This window comes from Mobula birostris, chromosome 5 (assembly GCF_030028105.1).
Source record: "Mobula birostris isolate sMobBir1 chromosome 5, sMobBir1.hap1, whole genome shotgun sequence".
In the NCBI taxonomy this organism is placed as follows: domain Eukaryota; kingdom Metazoa; phylum Chordata; class Chondrichthyes; order Myliobatiformes; family Myliobatidae; genus Mobula; species Mobula birostris.
In genome coordinates this window covers 203655689-203676298 of record NC_092374.1, presented here as the reverse complement: position 1 = coordinate 203676298, position 20610 = coordinate 203655689, and the positions used below count along the sequence as shown (strand labels likewise).

Genomic DNA, 20610 nt, shown 5'->3' with positions numbered 1-20610 from the left:
CCGGGGCAGGTGGGACCTGTACAAGAGAGACGTGTTTCACTTGAACTACAAGGGGACCAATATACTTTCAGGGAGATTTGTTAGTGCTGTTGGGGAGGCTTTAAACTAGTTTTTCAGGAGGATGTGAACCAGAGTGCCAGAGCTGACAGTGTGGCTGGGGTGAAAATAAATGATGTTAAAAGTTCAAGCAAAGCCGCAAATAGAAAGGTTGTGAGTGGTGGTAAAAATCTTCTGAGGTGTATATATTTCAATGCTAGGAGTATTGCGGGGAAGGCAGACGAGTTGAGGGTGTGGATTGACATGTGGAATTATGATGTTATAGCAATTAGTGAAACTTGGCTACAGGAGGGGCAGGACTGGCAGCTTAATATTCCAGGGTTCCGATGTTTCAGATGTGATAGAGGCAGAGGAATGAAAGGTGGGGGAGTAGCATTGCTTGTCAGGGAAAATATTACAGCAGTGCTCAGGCAGGACAGAGTAGAGGTCTTGTCTACTGAGTCCTTATGGGTGGAGCTGAGAAACAGGAAAGGTATGGCCACATTCATGGGGTTGTATTATAGACCACCCAATAGTCAGCAAGAATTGGAGGAGCAAATCTGCAGAGAGATAGCAGGCAACTGCAGGAAACATAAAGTTGTGGTGGTAGGGGATTTTAATTTTCCACATATTGATTGGGACTCCCATACTGTTAGGGGTCTAGATGGTTTAGAGTTTGTAAAATGTGTTCAGGAAAGTTTTCTAAATCAATATATAGAGGTACCAACTAGAGGGGATGCAATATTGGATCTCCTGTTGGGAAACGAGTTAGGACAAATGACGGAAGTGTGTGTAGGGGAGCACTTTGGTTCCAGTGATCATAACACCATTAGTTTCAACTTGATCATGGACAAGGATAGATCTGGACCTAGAGTTGAAGTTCTGAACTGGAAGAAGGCCAAATTTGGAGAAATGAGTAAGGATCTAAAAAGCGTGGATTGGGACAGGTTGTTCTCTGGCAAGGATGTGATCGGTAAGTGGGAAGCCTTCAAAGGAGAAATTTTGAGAGTGCAGAGCTTGTATGTTCCTGTCAGGGTTAAAGGCAAAGTGAATAGGAATAAGGAACCTTGGTTCTCAAGGGACATTGCAACTCTGATAAAGAAGAAGAGAGAGTTGTATGACATGTATAGGAAACGGGGTAAATAAGGTGCTTGAGGAGTATAAAAAGTGCAAGAAAATAATTAAGAAGGAAATCAGGAGGGCTAAAAGAAGACATGAAGTTGCCTTGGCAGTCAAAGTGAAGGATAATCCAAAGAGCTTTTACAGGTATATTAAGAGTAAAAGGATTGTTAAGGGATAAAATTGGTCCTCTTGAAGATCAGAGTGGTCGGCTATGTGTGGAACCAAAAGAAATTGGGGGGATCTTAAATGGGTTTTTTGCGTCTGTATTTACTAAGGAAACTGGCATGAAGTCTATGGAATGAAAGGAAACAAGTAGTGAGATCATGAAAACTGTACAGATCGAAAAGGAGGAAGTGCTTGCTATCGTGAGGCAAATTAAAGTGGATAAATCCCCATGACCTGACAGGGTACTCCCTCGGACCTCGAAGGAGACCAGTGTTGAAATTGCAGGGGCCCTGGCAGATATATTTAAAATGTCAGTGTCTACGGGTGAGGTGCCGGAGGATTGAAGAATGGCTCATGTTGTTCCGTTGTTTAAAAAAGGACCGAAAAGTAATCTGGGAAATGATAGGCTGGTAAGTTTGACGTCGGTAGTGGGTAAGTTATTGGAGGGAGTACTAAGAGACAGAATCTACAAGCATTTGGATAGACAGGGACTTATTAGGGAGAGTCAACATGACTTTGTGCATGGTAGATCATGTTTGACCAATCTATTGGAGTTTTTCGAGGAGGTTACCAGGAAAGTGGATGAAGGGAAGGCAGTGGATGTTGTCTACATGGACTTCAGTAAGGCCTTTGACAAGGTCCTTGCATGGGAGGTTAGTTAGGAAAATTCAGTCGCTAGGTATACATGGAGAGGTGGTAAATTGGATTAGACATTGGCTCAATGGAAGAAGCCAAAGAGTGGTAGTAAAGAATTGCTTCTCAGAGTGGAGGACTGTGACTAGTGGTGTGCCACAGGGGTCAATGCTGGGTCCATTGATATTTGTCATCTATATCAATGATCTGGATGATAATGTGGATCAGCAAATTTGCTGATGATACAAAGATTGGAGGTGTAGTGGACAGTGAGGAAGGTTTTCAAAGCTTGCAGAGGGACTTGGACCAGCTGGAAAAATGGGCTGAAAAATGGCAGATGGAGTTTAATACAGACAAGAGTGAGGTATTGCACTTTGGAAGGACAAACCAAGGTAGAACATATAGGTAAGGAACTGAGGAGTGCAGTGGAACAGAGGGATCTGGGAATACAGATACAAAATTCCCTAAAGGTGGCATCACAGGCAGTAGGGTCGTAAAGAGAGCTTTTGGTACATTGGCCTTTATTATTCAAAGTATTTAGTATAAGAGCTGGAATGTTATGATGAGGTTGTATAAGGCGTTGGTGAGGCCGAATCTGGAGTATTGTGTTCAGTTTTGGTCACCAAATTACAGGAAGGATATAAATAAGGTTGAAAGAGTGCAGAGAAGGTTTACAAGGATGTTGCCGGGACTTGAGAAACTGAGTTACAGAGAAAGGTTGAATAGGACTTTATTCCCTGGAGCTTAGAAGAATAAGGGGAGATTTGATAGAGGTATATAAAATTATGATGGATATAGATAGAGTGAATGCAAGCAGGCTTTTTCCACTGAGGCAAAGGGAGAAAAAAACCACAGGACATGGGTTAAGGGTGAGGGGGGAAAAGTTTAAAGGGAACATTAGGTGGGGCTTCTTCACACAGAGAGTGGTGGGAGTGTGGAATGAGCTGCTAGACGAGGTGGTAAATGCGGGTTCTTTTTTAACATTTAAGAATAAATTGGACAGATACATGGATGGGAGGTGTATGGAGGGATATGGTCCGTGTGCAGGGACTAGGCAGAAAATTGTTTGGCACAGCTCAGAAGGGCCAAAAGGTCTGTTTCTGTGCTGTAGTTTTTCTATGGTTTCTAAGTCACGCGTCTTATTGAAAACCATCTGGAAGAACCGCGGGACAAAATTGAACAGTAGTTTCCTCCCTTTTAACACAAGTGTATGACTGGTGAGGGATTTGTTTTCATAGTCTTCTGCTCAGCCTGAGAACTTTGAGAGAAGAGCAAGAAGTTGTGAGATGCAGTTTGATCATGCACTCAAGGTGAGATTTACTGACCTGCCCTTGGACAAGTTCTGGATTTCTGTGAAAGAAGAGCATCCTGCCATTCATAGGAAAGCAATGAATATTTTGCTACAGTTTTACATGTGTGAGTAAACTTTTTCTTGTTTAACAAGCATCAAGAGCAAGGATAGAGCATCTCATTTCAGTTGAAGGTGAAATCCATGTGCTTATCTCAAGTTTGACGCTCAATTGTGTATTTGTGCAGTGAAAAAACAAGCACAGGTTTAACATGCAGGGCCTGTATTTGAGCCATGTAGAAAATGTTTTTTTTTAAGTCTTGTATAAAATAGACTTGGGCTATATTTTCATTCATATTGTAAATAGCAATAATTAAAATCAATTTACAACCTTTATTTAAATTTAATCTAAAAAGCCTACCTTTAGAAAAATTAAATCCCATTTGGCTTAAGCCAGTTATTTAACAGAAATTTATTATGTTTACCTTAGGAGTTTTTAAAATTTATGAAAGGGAAAGAAAGAGGTTAATTTTAAGAAAGGTAAGCTAAGCTTAACTACCGTTTTCAAGAAAGTTTGGTTAAAATTCATTCTCTACTCAAAAGAGCATTGACAATTATTTTGGGATTATTATATCTACAATTTACTGATCATGCTAACATGCTAGCTGTAGATATAATATTGTTTACGCAGGGGTTCCCTGAGACCTGAAAATTATTTCAAGGGTTCCTCCAGGGCAAAAGGTTTGAGAAAGACAGATTTACCGCAGCCTGCAACATCAAACTCTAAACTTCCGGTATTCACTCCCCCACCCCCTCTGTCAATTTTTCTCTTAATTCTCTTTTTCTTCCTGATTCATCAGCCCCCATCACCCCATTTCTTTCCCCTCATCCTCATTCTCACCATCTGCCCATCACCGACACACTCCTCCCCAACTCCCTCCCTTTATTCCGGGCTCCACTTTCCTCTCTGACCAGATTCCATCACCTTTGTCACTGCCGCCTCTCATCTCCCAGCTTCTGACACATTTCCACACTCCACCCCTCCCTCATCTGTCTATTGCCCCCTCACGTGCCAGCTCTTACCCCACCCTACTCTGCACCAATCTACACCAGTCATCACCGCTCTTACACTCAGTCCAGTTGAAGGACATCAAGCCAAAACATCTAATTACTGTATCCATTTCCTTCTAAAGATGCTGTCTGACCTGTCGAGATTCCCCAGCACTTCACCCGTTCCCGCCACCACGTGTCCCACCTCCCCACGATTCACCTTGACCTCCCTCTCCCAGTCAACACCGCCACCACTTGTCCCACTTCACCTGTCTCGGTGCGAGCGGACTTTAGCACCTGGGGGAGCTGGGGAGCTCAGGACCCGCCGCCCGCGGCTGCTGCTGAATCCGCAGTGTTTCTGTCCCGTTGACAGATGCGGTGAATGAGTGAAAATTAATAGATTGATAATTCTCATATCATATTTATTGCACTCTCTGAAAATTTATATTTACACTGACTTACTCCTGACGTCGGTCCCGGGACCCGACAAGTTTACAGACCCGGAGTAGAATCGGAGCAGATTCTCAGCCACTGGTTTTTATGCCAAGTCCAGAAGAAAGGATAAAGCTTCTCCGTGAATTTATTCCCAGTGAAGGTGTGGAGATGGGACTTGGTCTCCGCGTTGTAAAATGAAACTGTCCCGGACTTGTAACTGAGATAAACTCCAACCCTCCCAGGGATGGGACCAGCAGGGAGGCGGGATTCAGGGGAGGTGAGAATCTTTATCACATGATCAATCCGCTTGATAGTCCAGAATCCGGTCCCCGGACTAAGTCTGAACCTTCCCTTCCTCTCCACAGACTCTGCAGCGACTCCCAGACTCCAGCACTGATTCCCCGACACATCCACCTCCCAGTAATATCTCCCTGATGTGACTCCCTCCGATCCCAGCACACATTCCCAGTATGTGAACCTTTCCCCGGTGTCAGGGAGATTCTTCCAGGTCTCGGTCAATCTCACACTCTTCCAATCCTCAGACACCTCGAGCTGCGGATGTGCTGTTTCCATATTCAGGGTGACAGAGACTGGGGGGGAGAAGCAGAGAATTAGAGAGTCCCCAGGGATCAGGGGGAGACTCGGGCAGTGCAGCCCCAGGACCGGGGGAGAGGCCACTGGGCCTCAGACACCTCAGACAGGAACCGTTACCTGAGTTGACCCAACTACAGCAAATGGACAACTAGTCTCTTACGGAGGTTTTTGCTCCGGGATAGAGAGTGGAGTTTTTCCAATCAACATATACAAAATGCTGGCGGAACTGAGCGGGTCAAGCAGCTTGTGTGGAGTGAGGTGGACAGTCCACGTTTCAGGTCGAGATCTTTCCTCAAGAATGTTAAAAAATAGAGGAGATAGCCAGTAAAATGGGTGTGGTGAAGGGGTGGAACAGCAACTGGATTCAGATGGGTAGGGTGTGAGTAAATAATGGAGGGATTTAAACAGGCGGACAGAGATGCTCTTCAACCCAACTTGTTTGTGCTGACCGACTTGCTTTAAAGAGCTCATCCAATTTGCCCATTATTCCTTTAAAACTTTCTTATCCAGGTACCTGCCAAGTTGTCTTTCAAAACATTGTAACTGTACCCACCTCTGAAGCTTCCTCTCGCAGCCTCCCGAGCTTCCGGAGGAAAGTCCCAGCCTATCCCACCTCTTCTTATAACCCAATCTCTCCAGGCCCGGTGACATCCTTGTAAATCTGTTTTGCACCCTCTCCAGTTGAATGACATCCCTCCTATAGCAAGGTGACCAGAACTGTACACACTGCTCCAAATGTGGCCGGACCAACATCTTGTACACATGTAACAGGAAGTCCCAGCTCCTGTACCCAGTATTCTGACCGATGAAGACAAGCACTCCCCCGTCTCTCTCTGTTCTGCAACACTCTCCACAGCCCCATCAATTGCTATTTTCGTTCTAACCTGGTTTGTCTTCATAAAACACAACACCCCGCATTACTCTGAATTAAACACACCTGCCATTCCTTTGCCCATTGTAAGGTTAGATAACCTTCTTCACTGTCCACTGTACCACGAATTTTAGTGTCGTCCACAAACCTATTATGTCACCTACATTCTCATCGAAATCATTAATGTGAATGACAAACAACAGTGAACCCAGCAGCGATACCTGCAGGTCACAGGCCTCTAGTCCACTGTGTTTAAGAGACACTCAGATTGACACTTCAATCGGCAAGGCACAGAAGGAGACTGACCTGATGCTGGCCAGTGGGATGAGTGTGGATGGGTAAGTAGGTCAGCACAGAGGTGATGGAGCAAAGGGTGCATTTCTGTGCTGTACAACGATGACTCTGACTTTAAGTGACTGAGACCCCACAGCCACCGGTGCAGAGAATTCCAAAGACACACCATCCTCTGGGGGTCCACCCCATCCTGAGACAGTGACCCCCGCCCCTTGACTCCCCAGACAGGGGAAACATCCTCCCTACATCCTGCCTGTTGAGCCCTGAATGAATTTTGAGTTTCCCTGAGATCTCCTCTCATTCTTCTGAACAGGGAACAGAGAACATAGAACAGTACAACACAGGAACTGGCCCTTCACTCAATGTGACTGTTACTGATCGATGCAGCAATCAATTCCTCTTCTGTACCAGTTTGTCAAAACCTCAATTCCTTAAGCTTTCAAAATTTTTCTCCCAACTCCACCTTAATGACTTGGATGAGGGAATTAAATGCAGCATCTCCAAGTTTGCGGATGACACGAAGCTGGGTGGCAGTGTTAGCTGTGAGGAGGATGCTAAGAGGATGCAGGGTGACTTGGATAGGTTGGGTGAGTGGGCAAATTCATGGCAGATGAAATTTAATGTGGATAAATGTGAAGTTATCCACTTTGGTGGCAAAAATAGGAAAACAGATTATTATCTGAATGGTGGCCGATTAGGAAAAGGGGAGGTGCAACGAGACCTGGGTGTCATTATACACCAGTCATTGAAAGTGGGCATGCAGGTACAGCAGGCGGTGAAAAAGGCGAATGGTATGCTGGCATTTATAACGAGAGGATTTGAGTACAGGAGCAGGGAGGTACTACTGCAGTTGTACAAGGCCTTGGTGAGACCACACCTGGAGTATTGTGTGCAGTTTTGGTCCCCTAATCTGAGGAAAGACATCCTTGCCATAGAGGGAGTACAAAGAAGGTTCACCAGATTGATTCCTGGGATGGCAGGATTTTCATATGAAGAAAGACTGGATGAACTGGGCTTGTACTCGTTGGAATTTAGAAGATTGAGGGGGGATCTGATTGAAACGTATAAAATCCTAAAGGGATTGGACAGACTAGATGCAGGAAGATTGTTCCCGATGTTGGGGAAGTCCAGAACGAGGGGTCACAGTTTGAGGATAAAGGCGAAGCCTTTAGTACTGAGATTAGGAAAAACTTCTTCACACAGAGAGTGGTGAATCTGTGGAATTCTCTGCCACAGGAAACAGTTGAGGCCAGTTCATTGGATATACTTAAGAGGGAGTTAGATATGGGCCTTGTGGCTACGGGGGTCAGAGGGTATGGAGGGAAGGCTGGGGCGGGGTTCTGAGTTGGATGATCAGCCATGATCATAATAAATGGCGGTGCAGGTTCGAAGGGCCGAATGGCCTACTCCTGCACCTATTTTCTATGTTTCGATGTTAAACGTATCCAATAATCAGGCCTCACACAATCTGCTGGAGGAACTCAGTGGGTTGGGCAGCATCTGTGGAAGGAAGGGGACAGTCAACATTTCAGATCGAAACCGTACATCAGGACTGAGAGTGGGGAGGGGAGACGCTGGTTTACAGAGGAGAGGGGGAGTGAAGAGACAGAAGTCTGAGGTGACTGTGGAGTGGGGAGGGGTGAAAGGTGGTGGGCAGTTTGCCCCGAGTAGGGACAGGGTAGGGGTGTGGGCTAGAGTTGGAAGACACTTGGAGGTGATCAATAGATGGAGAAAGAGTGAGAGGAAGATGGAGAGAAGTTGTGGGGGAAGGTGGGGGTGAGAGATGGTTGGAGACAGCTGTGGAATGGTGAAAAACAGGAACAGGAACACAAAGGGATACCTGTGTTGGAATCTAATAAGCAAAGTGGGTGATAATGGGAACCACTGGGGAGAGATGAATGGCAGATGGAACTGCCATTCACTGTGTGTGTGTGTGTGTGTGTGTGTGTGTGTGTGTAGATTGAATGGAGGGCCAGCAAGGATGGATGATAAGGGTCCCTTTGTCCTCTTTTCCACCCCCTTCAGCCCCTAATTACAACAGGAGATGAAATTACAGGGACCCTGGTAGATATATTTGCTTCCCATTCAGCCACAGGTGATGTCCCAGATACCTGTGGATGATCAGCCATGATCACATTGAATGGTGGTGCTGGCTGGAAGGGCTGAATGGCCTACTTCTGCACCTATTGTCTATTGACTGGAAAGTGGCTGACACTGTGCATTTCATTAATAGGCTGGAAGAATATCCCAGGGAACTCCAGGACACTGAGCTTAACATCAGTGGTTGGAAAGTTTCTGAGAGACAGGATCGAGTTGCATTTGGGAAGACAAGGACAGATCAGGGACAGTCAGCACGGCGTTGTGCATGGAAAATCACGTCTCACAAATTCCAGTTTGTTGAAGAGGTGACAGAGAGGATTGACCAGGACAGGGTGGTAGACATTGTCCACATGAACTTCACCAAGGCCATTGTCATCGATTGTAGACCACACTTGGAATACTGTGTGCGTTCCTGGTTCCTGGACTATGGGACAGATGTCATTACACTGCACAGGAATCTTCAGGAACATGTTACCAGGACTGGAGGGCTTGGCTTAAAATGAGAGACTGGATAAACTGGGGTTATATCCCTGGAGTGTAGGATGTTGAGGGATGACCCCTTATGGAGGTATATAAAATCATGAGGGCATAGGTAAGGTGTCTTTTCCCCAGAACAGGATGTCCAAAACCAGGGTGTAGATTTATGGTGAGAGGGGAATGATTTGTAAGGGATCTTTGTCCCCCTTCCCACAAACCCACTCTCCACACTGGTCCTCATGAGCCATACCTTCCACTCTCTGTCCAGATGCAGGGTTTCAACTCATTAAGGAGCAGTTCATTGAGACATAGAGGGGAATAGGCCCTTCCAACCCTTCAAGCCGCACTGCCCAGCAATCCCCCAATTCAATCCTGGCCTAACCATGGGACAATTTACAATGACCTACCAACTGGAACATCTTTGGACTGTGGGAGGAAAGTGGAGCACACAGAGGAATCCCACATGATCACGGGAGAATGTACAAACTCCTTGCAGGCAGTAGCAGGAATCAAACCCAGGTCCCCTGCACCGTAAAGCAGCATGCGAACCAGTACACTACTGTGCTGCCCCATCCAGAGACACAGGAGATGGGAGAGGTTTTAAATGTATTTCCCAAAGACAGGGGTATGGAAAATAATGCATTATAAATTATAAATAGTTAATTCTTGGAACATCTCCATATTACAAAAGAAGTGTGCAGGTTGGATTCACAATTGGCTTGTCCATAGATGACACGAGGTTGTGGTGGAGGGGTGTTATTCTGCCTGGAGATCTGTGACCAGCGGTGATCCACAGGGACTTCTGCTCTTGCCTGATATAGGCGGGCTGATCAGTAAGCTTGCAGGTGACAACAAATTTTGTGGATTTGTAGATAGTAAGGACCAGGATGCAGCGGGACATAGATCAGTTCGAGATATTGGTGGAGAAATGGCAGATGGAGTTTCTCCTGTACAAGTGAGAGAGGATGTATTTTGGAAGGTTAAATGTCAGGGGAAAGGACACAGTAAATGGCAGGACTCTCAGAGCTTTGATGTACAGAGGGATCGTGGGTTACAAGTCAATAGCTCCTTCTAGTGGCAAAATATTAAATATTGTGGTGGCTGGCATGTTTGCCTTCATTGGTCAGGGCACTGGCTAAAAATTCTAAACCTGCCCTGCTGCCGCTGTATGGAAATTTGGTGCGGTCAGATTTGGAGTGTTGTGGAGACACAAGGGCTACAGATGCAAAACTCTGATCGCAGGGTCTCAATCTGAAATGTCACCATTGTTTGCTGAAAACAGCATTTCAGGTAGATAGGTTAGTGAGGAAGGTGTTTGTACACTTGCTTTATCAGACAGGACAGTGAATATAGGAGTTGGGAAGCAACATTGCTGTTATATAGGAAATCAGCAACGCCGCAATTTCAGTTACTGTGCACAGTTTTGGTCACCCTGATAGGAAACGTTATTAAACCAGAAAGAGGACAGAAAAGATTTATCATGATGTTACCAGGACTCTGGGGCCTGAGTTACATGGAGTGGTTGAGTAGACAAGGATTTTATTCACTACAACAGGAGACTGAGGGGTGACCTGATCAAGGTATATAAGATCATGAGGGCCGTAGGAAGGTTGAAGACCATGAGACCAGAATATACATGAGCAGAATTAGATCATTCGGCCCATCGAGTCTGTTCCACCATTCCATACTGGCTGATTTATTATCCCTCTCAGTTCTACTTCTCCCCATAACCCTCGTCACCCTGACTAATAATCCAGAACCTAACAACTTCCACTTTAAATATGCTCGATGACTTGGCCTCCACAACTGTCTGTGGCAATGAATTCCAGGTATTCACCACCTTCGTGCAAAATAAATTCCGCATCTTTGTTCTAAAGGGATGTCTCTATATTCTGAGGCTATGGCCTCTCAGCCTAGGCACCCCACCATAGGAAACATCCTCCCCATATCAACTCTATCTGGGCCTTTCAATATTCGAAAAGTTTCAATGAAATCCCAGTTCATTCTTCAATATGAGAAGACCATGGTTAATCTTGGCAAATTTATCAGCAGAAGTGGTTTTCCATTGCCTTCTTCTGGGCAATGTTTTTACAAGACGGGAGATCCCAGCCATTATTATCACTCTTCAGAATGGTCACATAACCAGGACTTGTGACAGATAGGTAGATAGATACTTCATTGATCCCAAAGGAAATTACAGTGTCACGGTAGCATTACAAGTGAGAAGGGAAGTAAGAAAGCTAAAAAAATAAGCTACTTTAAAATTGAGATGTACAAGATTTACAAATCAAGGGTTACAAGATATAAAAGATTTCCAAGTTCACACTGATAGGAGGGTAGTCCAAGAATTACCATAATATGATACAGTAATGGGTGCATATTCCCACCGTCCAGATAAGAAGTGATGGTAGTGTTGCACGGTACTGCACAGGGTGTCCACGATAGCAGGGTGTGGTAAACAGAGCTAAACTGACCTTAAACAGAGCTCTGCTAAACAGAGGCTAATAACAGTCTAACAGGAGGGGGTCATAATTTCCCTGGCTATAGGTTGACTCATCATAGATCCTAATTGCCAAGGGTAAGAATGACCTTGTATATCGCTCTTTAGAGCAGCGCAGTTGTATTAGTCTATTACTGAAAGTGCTCCTCTGTTCATCCAAGGTGGCATTCAGAGGGGAGAAACATCGTCCAGGATTTCCAGGAATTTCTGGAGGGTCCTTTGTTCTCCCACAGCCTCCAGTGAGATCAGTTTGACTCTGATAGTAGAGCCAGCCTTTCTAATCAGTTAATTGAGCCTGTTGGCATCACTATGTTGATGCCATTTCCCAGCACACCAGCGCACTGGAAGATTGCACTGGTGGCAACGGACTGATAGAACATGTGAAGGAAGGACCTCAGTCTGCTCAGGAAGTAAAGGCAACTATGGCCCTTCTTGTACACAATCTCTCTGTTTGTTCTCCACTCAAGTCTGTCATCCAGGTGAACCTCCAGGTACTTGTAGGTCCTCACCACATCCACGTCCGCACCATTAATAGTAACAGGGAGCAGTGCAGGCTTGAACTTCCTAAAGTCCATCACCATCTCCTTTGTCTTACTGGTGTTGAGCTGCAGATGATTCAGTTTGCACCATTTGGCAGTCATCCACCAAGACCCCATATTCATCCCTCTGTCATTCCTTTATACACCCAACTATTGCTGAGTCATGAGAGAATTTCTGCAAATAACATGACTCATTGTTGTCATTTCTCAATCTAAAGTCCGAGGTATACAGGGTAAACAGGAAGGGAACCAATACAGTCTCCTGTGGAGCCCCAGTGCTGCTTATAGCCATGTATGACACACAGCTCTGAAGCTGCACAAATTGGCCTGGCAGTAAGGTAGCCCATTATCCAGGATACAATAGAAGTGCCAACCTCCACTGAACGGGGCTTTCCCCACAGCAATGAGGGCTGTATGGTATTGAAAGCACTTCAGAAATCAAAAAAACATGATCCTAACAGTCCTGCCCTGCTTATCCAAATGGGATATGCCCCAGCTGCTCATACAACCATCCACCACCTGCTCCCATGGACCCTGATCGTGGAGTTAAGCAGGTTCTACACCTTGTCCAATGGTTACCTGCAAGATAGAGGAGGGAGGGAGTGCCTTACACCTGCTTTGCTGGAGATGCATCTCCATCCCACCATCCAATGGACCCAAAACTGCTCACAATACTCCAAATGAAGTCTGACCAATGCCTTAAAAAAGGCTCAGCATCACATCCTTGCTATTACATTCTAGTTCTCTGGAAATGCATGTGAACATTCCATTTCACTTCCTTACCACTGCCTCAAACTGCAAGTTAACCTTTAAGGAATCCTGCACAATGACTCGCAAGGCCCTTTCCAACTCTGATTTTTGAATTTTCTCCCCACTTTGAAAATAGTTTGCACCTTTATTTCCTCTACCAAAGTGAACAACCATACCCTACACTGTATTCCATCTGCCAATTCTTTGCCCATTCTCCCAATTTGTCTAAGTCCTTCTACAGACTCTCTGCTTCACCAACATCACCTACCCCTCCACCTAACTTTGAAACGTCAGCAAACTTTGCTACAAAGCCATCGATTCCATTATCCAGATCACTGACATATAACATGAAGTGACGCAGCCTAACGCTGAACTCTGCGGAAAACCACTAGTCACAGAATCGGACCTCTTTATTCCCACGCTCTTCCTCCTGCCAGTTAGGCAATCTTCTATCTATGCCAGCATATTTCCTGTAATTCCAAGGCCTCAGATCTTGTTAAGCAGCTTCATCTATGGCACCTTGTCGAAGGCCTTCTGAAAATCCACGTACTTAACATTCACTGATTCTTCTTTGTCTATCCTGCTGTTCAAAGAATTTGAACAGATATGTCAATCAAGATTTCCCATTGAGGAATCAATGCTGGCATTGGCCTACTTCACAATGTGCCTCAAAGTACACCAAAACAACATCTTCCCAACCACAGAATTCAGACTGGCTCACCTATACTTTCCTTTCTTTTGGCTCCCTCCCGTCCTAAAGAGTACAGTGCAATTTTCCAGTCCCCTGGAACCATTCCAAAATCCAGTCATTTTTGACACATCATCAGTAATGGCTCCACAATCTTTTCAGCTATCTGTATTTCACCTGGCCCAGGTGACTGAAATACCTTCAGAACTTTCAGTTTCCCAAGCAACTTCTCCCTAGTAATAGAGAAGATTGATGCAAAATAATTATTAAGTTTGTCTGCCATTACTAACTCTCCAGCATCATATTCCAACAGTCCAGTATCTACTCACACCTTTCTTTTTTATTCTTGGTATATCTGAAAATCTTTTGATATTCTGTTTTATATTATTTGCTAGCTTATCTTTATATTTCATATTTTCTCTCCTTATCCCTTTTTATGTTGCCTTCTGTTGCTTTTTTAAAGCTTCAAATCCTCTAACTTACCACTAAGTTTTGCTATATTACATGCCCTCTCTTGCTTTTCTGCTGTCCTCGACTTCCCTTTTCAGGCACAGTTGCTTCAGCCTCCCTTTAGAATATTTCTTCATACTTGGGATGTATCTTCTGAATTGTCCCCCAAAACGCCACTTATTGCTGTTCTGCTGTCATCCGCTATGGAGCATTATTACAGAAAAGCAGCATCCATTTTCAGGGACCCTGCCATCAGCAAGAAGGTACAGGAGCCTCATGAATCACACCACCAGGTTCAAGAACAGTTATCACCCCTAAATCATCAGGCTCTTGAAACTGATGGAATGACTTCACATGCTCCATCACTAAACTGTTCCCACAATCTATGGTCTCACTTTCCAGGTCTCTTATTCTCACATTCTCGATATTTATTGCTTATTTATTTGTTTTTATTCTTTCTTTTTGTATTTCCACAGTTGTCCTTTGCAAACTGGTTGTCCACCCTGTTAGTGCAGACTTCTATTTATTCTATTACAGTTATTAGATTTATTGAGTATTCCCACAAGAAAATGAATTTCACAATTGTATACGGTGACATATATAGAAACCATAGAAACTACAGCACAGAAACAGGCCTTTTGGCCCTTCTTGGCTGTGCCGAACCATTTTCTGCCTAGTCCCACTGACCTGCACACGGACCATATCCCTCCATACACCTCCCATCCATGTATCTGTCCAATTTATTCTTAAATGTTAAAAAAGAACCTGCATTTACCACCTCGTCTGGCAGCTCATTCCATACTCCCACCACTCTCTGTGTGAAGAAGCCCACCCCTAATGTTCCCTTTAAACTTTTCCCCCCTCACCCTTAACCCATGTCCTCTGTTTTTTTTCTCCCCTTGCCTCAGTGGAAAATGTACTTTAATAATACATTTACGTTGAACTTTGAATCATCCCTGATTACTCCACAGTCATATTGATATATCTGACTTTACTATTCCCTCTCAATCTGCAGGGTGAAATCTATCATATAATGATCACTGTCTACTAAGTGTTCCTTTACCTTAAGATCCCTAATCAAATCCAGTCACTACACAATGTCCAATGTGGAATAGTTGATCCTCTTATGTGCTCAACCACCCCAAGCGGCTCTTGTATGCAGTAGAACATAGACCATAGAACTCCACAGCAATTACTGGCCTTTTGGCCCACAATGTAACCCGACCAAGTAACCTACTCTAGAAACGGCCTAGAAATTCCCTACCGCATAGCCCTCTATTTTTCTAAGCTACATGTACCTATCTAAGAGGCTCTTAAAAGACCCTACTGTATCCACTCCCACCACTGCCGCTGGCAGTGCATTCCATGCACTCACCACTCCGTGTGAAAAACATACCCCTGACATCCCCTCAGTACCTATTTCCAAGGCACCTTAAAATTAAGCCCCCTCATGTTAGCCATTTCAGCCCTGGGAAAAAGTTTCTGGCTATCCACACGATCAATGCCCCTCATCATCTTATACACCTCTATCAGGCCATCCCTTATCCTCCGTCACTCCAAGGAGAAAAGGGCAAGTGCACTCAACATATTCTCTTAAGGAACACCCTCCAATCCAGGCAATATCCTTGTAAATCCCTCTCTGCACTCTCCCTATAGTATCCACATCCTTCCTGTAGTGAGGAGACCAGAACTGAATACAGTACTCCAAGTGGGGTCTGACCAAGGTCTTATATAGCTGTAACATTAACTCATGGCACTTGACCTCAACCCCATGGTTGATGAATGCCAACACACCATATGCCTTCTTAACAACACTGTCAAGCTGTGCAGCAGCTTCGAGTGCCCTATGAACAAGGACCCCCAAAACTCCAGATCCTCCACACTGCCAAGAGTCTTACCATTAATATTATATTCTGTCTTCAAATTGGAACTACCAAATGAACCACTTCACACTTATTTGGGTTGAAGTCTATTTGCCACTTCTCAGCCCAGTTCTGCACCCTATTGATGTCCTGCTGTAACCTCTGACAGCCCTCCACACTATCCACAACACCCTCAACCTTTGTGTCATCAGCAAACTTACTAACCCACCCTTCTACTTCTTCATCCAGGTCATTTATAAAAATCACAAAGAGGAGGGATCCCAGAACAGATTCCTATGGAATATCACAGATCACCGACCTCCATGCAGAACACGAACCATTTACAAACACCCTTTGTCTTCAGTGGGCAAGCCAGTTCTAGATCCACAAAGCAAGGGCTCCTTGGATCCCATGCCTCCTTACTTTCTGAAGGGCCCTTGCATGGGGAACCTTATCAAATACCTTACTGTAATCCATATACACTACATCCACTGCTCTACCTTCATCAATGTCTTTTGTTACATCCTTAAAAAATACAATCAGGCTCAAAAGGAATGACCTGCCCTTGACAAAGCCCTGCTGACTATCCCTAATCAGATTATGTCTCTCCAAATGCTCATAAATCCTGCCTCTCTGGATCTTCTCCAACAACTTGCCCACCTCTGAAGTCTGACTCACTGGACTATAATTTCCTTGGATATATCTACTCCCTTTCTTGAACAAGGAAACAACATTTGCAATCCTCCAATCCTCCGGTACTTCTTCTGTCCCTATTGATGATGCAAAGATCATTGCGAGAGGCTCAGCAATCTCCTCCCTTGCTTCCCACCGTAGCCTGGGGTATATCTCATCCAGTTCCGCTGACTTATCTAACTTAATGCCTTTCAAAATTCCAGCACATCCTCTTTCTTAATGTCAATATGCTCAAGCATTTCAGTCCGCTGTAAGTCATACCCAAAATTGCCAAGGTCTTTTTTCCCTAGTGAGTACTGAAGCAAAGTATTCATTAAATACTTCTGCTACCTCTTCCAACTCCATGCACACGTTTCCTCTACCACACCTAATTGGTCCTATTCTCACATGGCTCATCCGCTTGCTCCTCACATACAAGTAGAAAGCCTTGGGGGTTTTCCGTAATCCTGCTCACCAAGGCTTTCTCATGGCCCCTTCTGGCTCTCCTAATTCCATTCTTAAGCTCCTTCCAAGTAACCTTGTAATTTTCTAGAGTTCTAACAGTATCTAGTTTCTTGAACCTTTCATAAGCTTTTCTTCTAACTAGATTTTCTACATCCTTTGTACACCATGGTTCTTTACCTTACCATCCTTTCCCTGCCTCAAGGGAACATACCTATGCAGAACTCCATGCAAATTTTCCCCGAATATTTGCAACATTTCTGCCATGCATTTCCCTGAGAACATCCACTCCCAATTTATGCTCCCAATTTCCTGCCTAATAGCATCATATTTCACCCTACCCTAATTAAAAGTTTTCCCAAATTGTCTGTTCCTATCCCTCTCCAGTGTTATGGTAAAAGGAGACAGGGTTGTGGTCACAACCACCAAAATGCTGTTCTACCGAGAGATCTGACACCTGACCAGGTTCATTTCCCAATACCAGATCAAGTACAGTCTCTCCTCTAGTTGACTTATCTATGTATTGTGCCAAGAAACCTTCCTGAACACATCTAACAAACCCATCTAAACCCTTGCGCTTAGGAGATGCCAATCAATATTAGGAAAGTTAAAATGTCCCATCACAACAACCGCGTTATTACTGCACCATACCAGAATCTGCCTCCCTACCTGCTCCTCGGTATCCCTGTTAATATTGGGAGGTCTATAAAAACACCAAGTAGAGTTATTGCCCCTTTCCTGTTTCTGACTTCCACCCACACTGACTCAGTAAAACCATCCTTCCATGAATTTCTCCTTTTCTGCAGCCATGACACTATCCCTAATTAGTAATGCCACACCCCCACCTCTTTTCCCTCTGTCTTTGTGCTTTGTGAAACATCTAAAGCACTCAGCAGTCATTTCTGCTCCTGAGGTTTCCAAGTATCTGTAATGGCTACAACATCACAGTTCCATGTATTGATCCATGCTCTAAGTTCACTCTACAAATTCTATATCTTATGCTTCAGCCCAAATAAATTTTCCCAGCCCATCTGCATATTGAAATCTCCCATAATTATCGGAACATTGCCCTTATTACATGTCTTTTCTATCTTCCATTGTAATGTATATCCCATATCCTGGCTACTGTTCAGAGGAATGTATCTAACTCCCAATAGGGTCTTTTTACCTTTGCAGTTTCTTAGCTCTACCCACAAGGATTCTACACCTATGTCATCTCTTTCTGAGGATTTGATTTCAATTTTTACCAACCGAGCCTACCTGCCAGCCCTTTCAATGTATTGTGTATCCTTGGATGTTAAGCTCCCAAATATGATTTTCTTTCAGCCATGATTCAGTGATGCCCATAATGTCATACCTACCAATCTCTAACTGCACTACAAGATCATCTACCTAGTGCATTCAAATATCACACCTTCAGTCCTGTATTGGTCACTCTTTTTGATTTTGCCCCATTCCACTGTAGCTCATCCCACTGACTGCAATTCTACCCCACCATCTTTCTTCCGCACAGTCCCACTACACAATGCATCAATTTGTATATCAACTGCCCCATCCTCAGCCCTATCACTTCGGTCCCCATCCCCTTCTAAATTAGGGATTTTCCCCAGAGAGGGTGTGTGAAGAGCAAGAGTGCAAAGGTTTAAGATCAGAGGCGATGGATTTAAAAGGGACATCAGGAACATTTTCTTCACACAAAGGGTGGTGCATATTTGGGATGAGCTGCAAGAAATAAGCAACATTTAAAAGAATCTACAGTAGATAGTACATAGATTGAAGAGTTTTATAGGGCTATGGACCAAATGTGAGCAGGTGGCACCAGCTCGCTGGGCAACAAAGTCAGCATGGACATTGGGCCAAATGTAGGACACCCTGACTCAAATATGTCAACCTAAGGATAGATGTGGTCATCAACAAAAGGAGATGGGGGAGGTTTTAAATAAATATTTCCCAGGGAGAGCATGGAAACTATGGAATTAAGGAACATGAACAGTAGTGTCTTGGAACATATCACAGTGCAAAAGCAAAGGTGCTGGAAGTATTAGAGGTGGATGAGCCCCAGATCGTGATCTGCTCAGTCTGGGTACCTTAAGACTAGGGAACGAATTCAGGGCCCTGTCAGATATATTTGCTTCACATTTCACCCCATGTGAGGTGCTGGAAGACAGGAGGATGACTCAGATGGTGCCTTGAGTTCAGAAGGACTGGAAGGGCAAGCCAAGGAACTCCAGGCTGCTGAGCCTAACATCAGTGATGGGAAAATTACTGGAACGGATACTAAGAGACAGACTTACCAGCATTTGGAAAGGCAGGGACTGACTCTGGATAGTCAACTCTGTTTTATGCCTGGGAAATAGTGTCTCACAAATTTAATTAGCTTTTTCTTTGACAAGCTGACAGAAAGGAATGTTGAGAATAGGGTGGTAGACATTGTGTACATAAGCTTCTCATTCTTCTTCTCCGTCTTGTTTTATGGCAGTTGGCATCCAGCTTAATGGTGCATTACCGCCACCTTCTGCTCCGGAGTGTGTAATAGACTTGCATTCTAAATCCCTTCACCCAATTTCTTTCTCTCTCTCTCTCTCACTCTCACTCTCACTCACACACACACACCCTAACCTCCACTTTATCCTCCCATCTTCGGCCGTCCTAGTATCCTATTCCTGCTTATCCATCATATCCTATAAAAAAAAAAGCCCTGTACCCCTTAAGAAAGCTAAAAATACCCTGACCTGTGCTCTCTCACCCATGCCCAGCAACCCTTTTAATGTGAATTCCTGCACCCCCAATTCCCTTAGATTAATTCTCATCATCTCTCTCTGTATCCCATACTTCCTGCAAATCAGAACTACATGTTCTACTGACTCCTCTTCCTGACATTCCTCACACAATCCTGTCTGGTGTTTCCCGATCATTTTCAATATTTTGTTTAATGCACAGTGCCCCAGCCTTAACCTAGTCCACACAATTTCCTCTCTTCTGCATCCACTACCTACCCTTGTACCCGCAACACTTTTTTGTATTTGATATAAATGCCTCCCTGTCTCATCTTTCTTGCCACATTTGGTTGATTTGTTTCCCAGATTACACATTTAACCTCTGCTTTACTGATACTAATGTGCATTTCTATATTTTCTTTCTTTAACACCCTCTTTGCCAACGCATCCACCCTCTCATTCCCTTTCACCCCTACATGTGCTGGAACCCATAGAAATTTTACCTGACCTCCTTGATTTGCAATTCTTGTGACTGACTGAAGGACTTCATAAAGTACATCTTGCCGACTGTTTGTGTGAAAAGACCTTAAACTTGCTGGAACTGAGGATGAATCTAAACATATCAACACTTTGACTTGTCTAGCTTTCTCCACCCATCGCAACACAACCAACACTGCCAGCATCTCCACTGTAAACACCCTTAACTTATTAGATGTTCTTCTGCTGATTCCAATTTCTGTTGCTAGTATAGCCACCCCAAACCCTGTCACTCCTGTTTCAGGTTCCTTAGCACCATCCATATAAATCTGAGTATAATCACTATACTTTTCCATCACAGGACAGTTAAATGCACTTACCAAATCAGTTTTATATTTTCCTTTCCTTTTTACCTCTAACAAATGCCA

The 20610-nt window shown here is 44.3% G+C and overlaps 1 protein-coding gene across 1 annotated transcript in view; it reads right to left on the bottom strand.

The window, feature by feature from the left end:
* Positions 1-4786: 4786 nt before the first annotated feature.
* The window catches only part of LOC140197451 (nuclear factor 7, brain-like), a 33891-nt gene continuing 18067 nt past the window's right edge, over positions 4787-20610 (bottom strand). The window contains exon 6 of the mRNA XM_072257410.1: positions 4787-5319. Within this exon, the coding sequence (XP_072113511.1) occupies positions 4787-5319 (533 nt within the window). The remainder of the gene's footprint in view (positions 5320-20610) is intronic.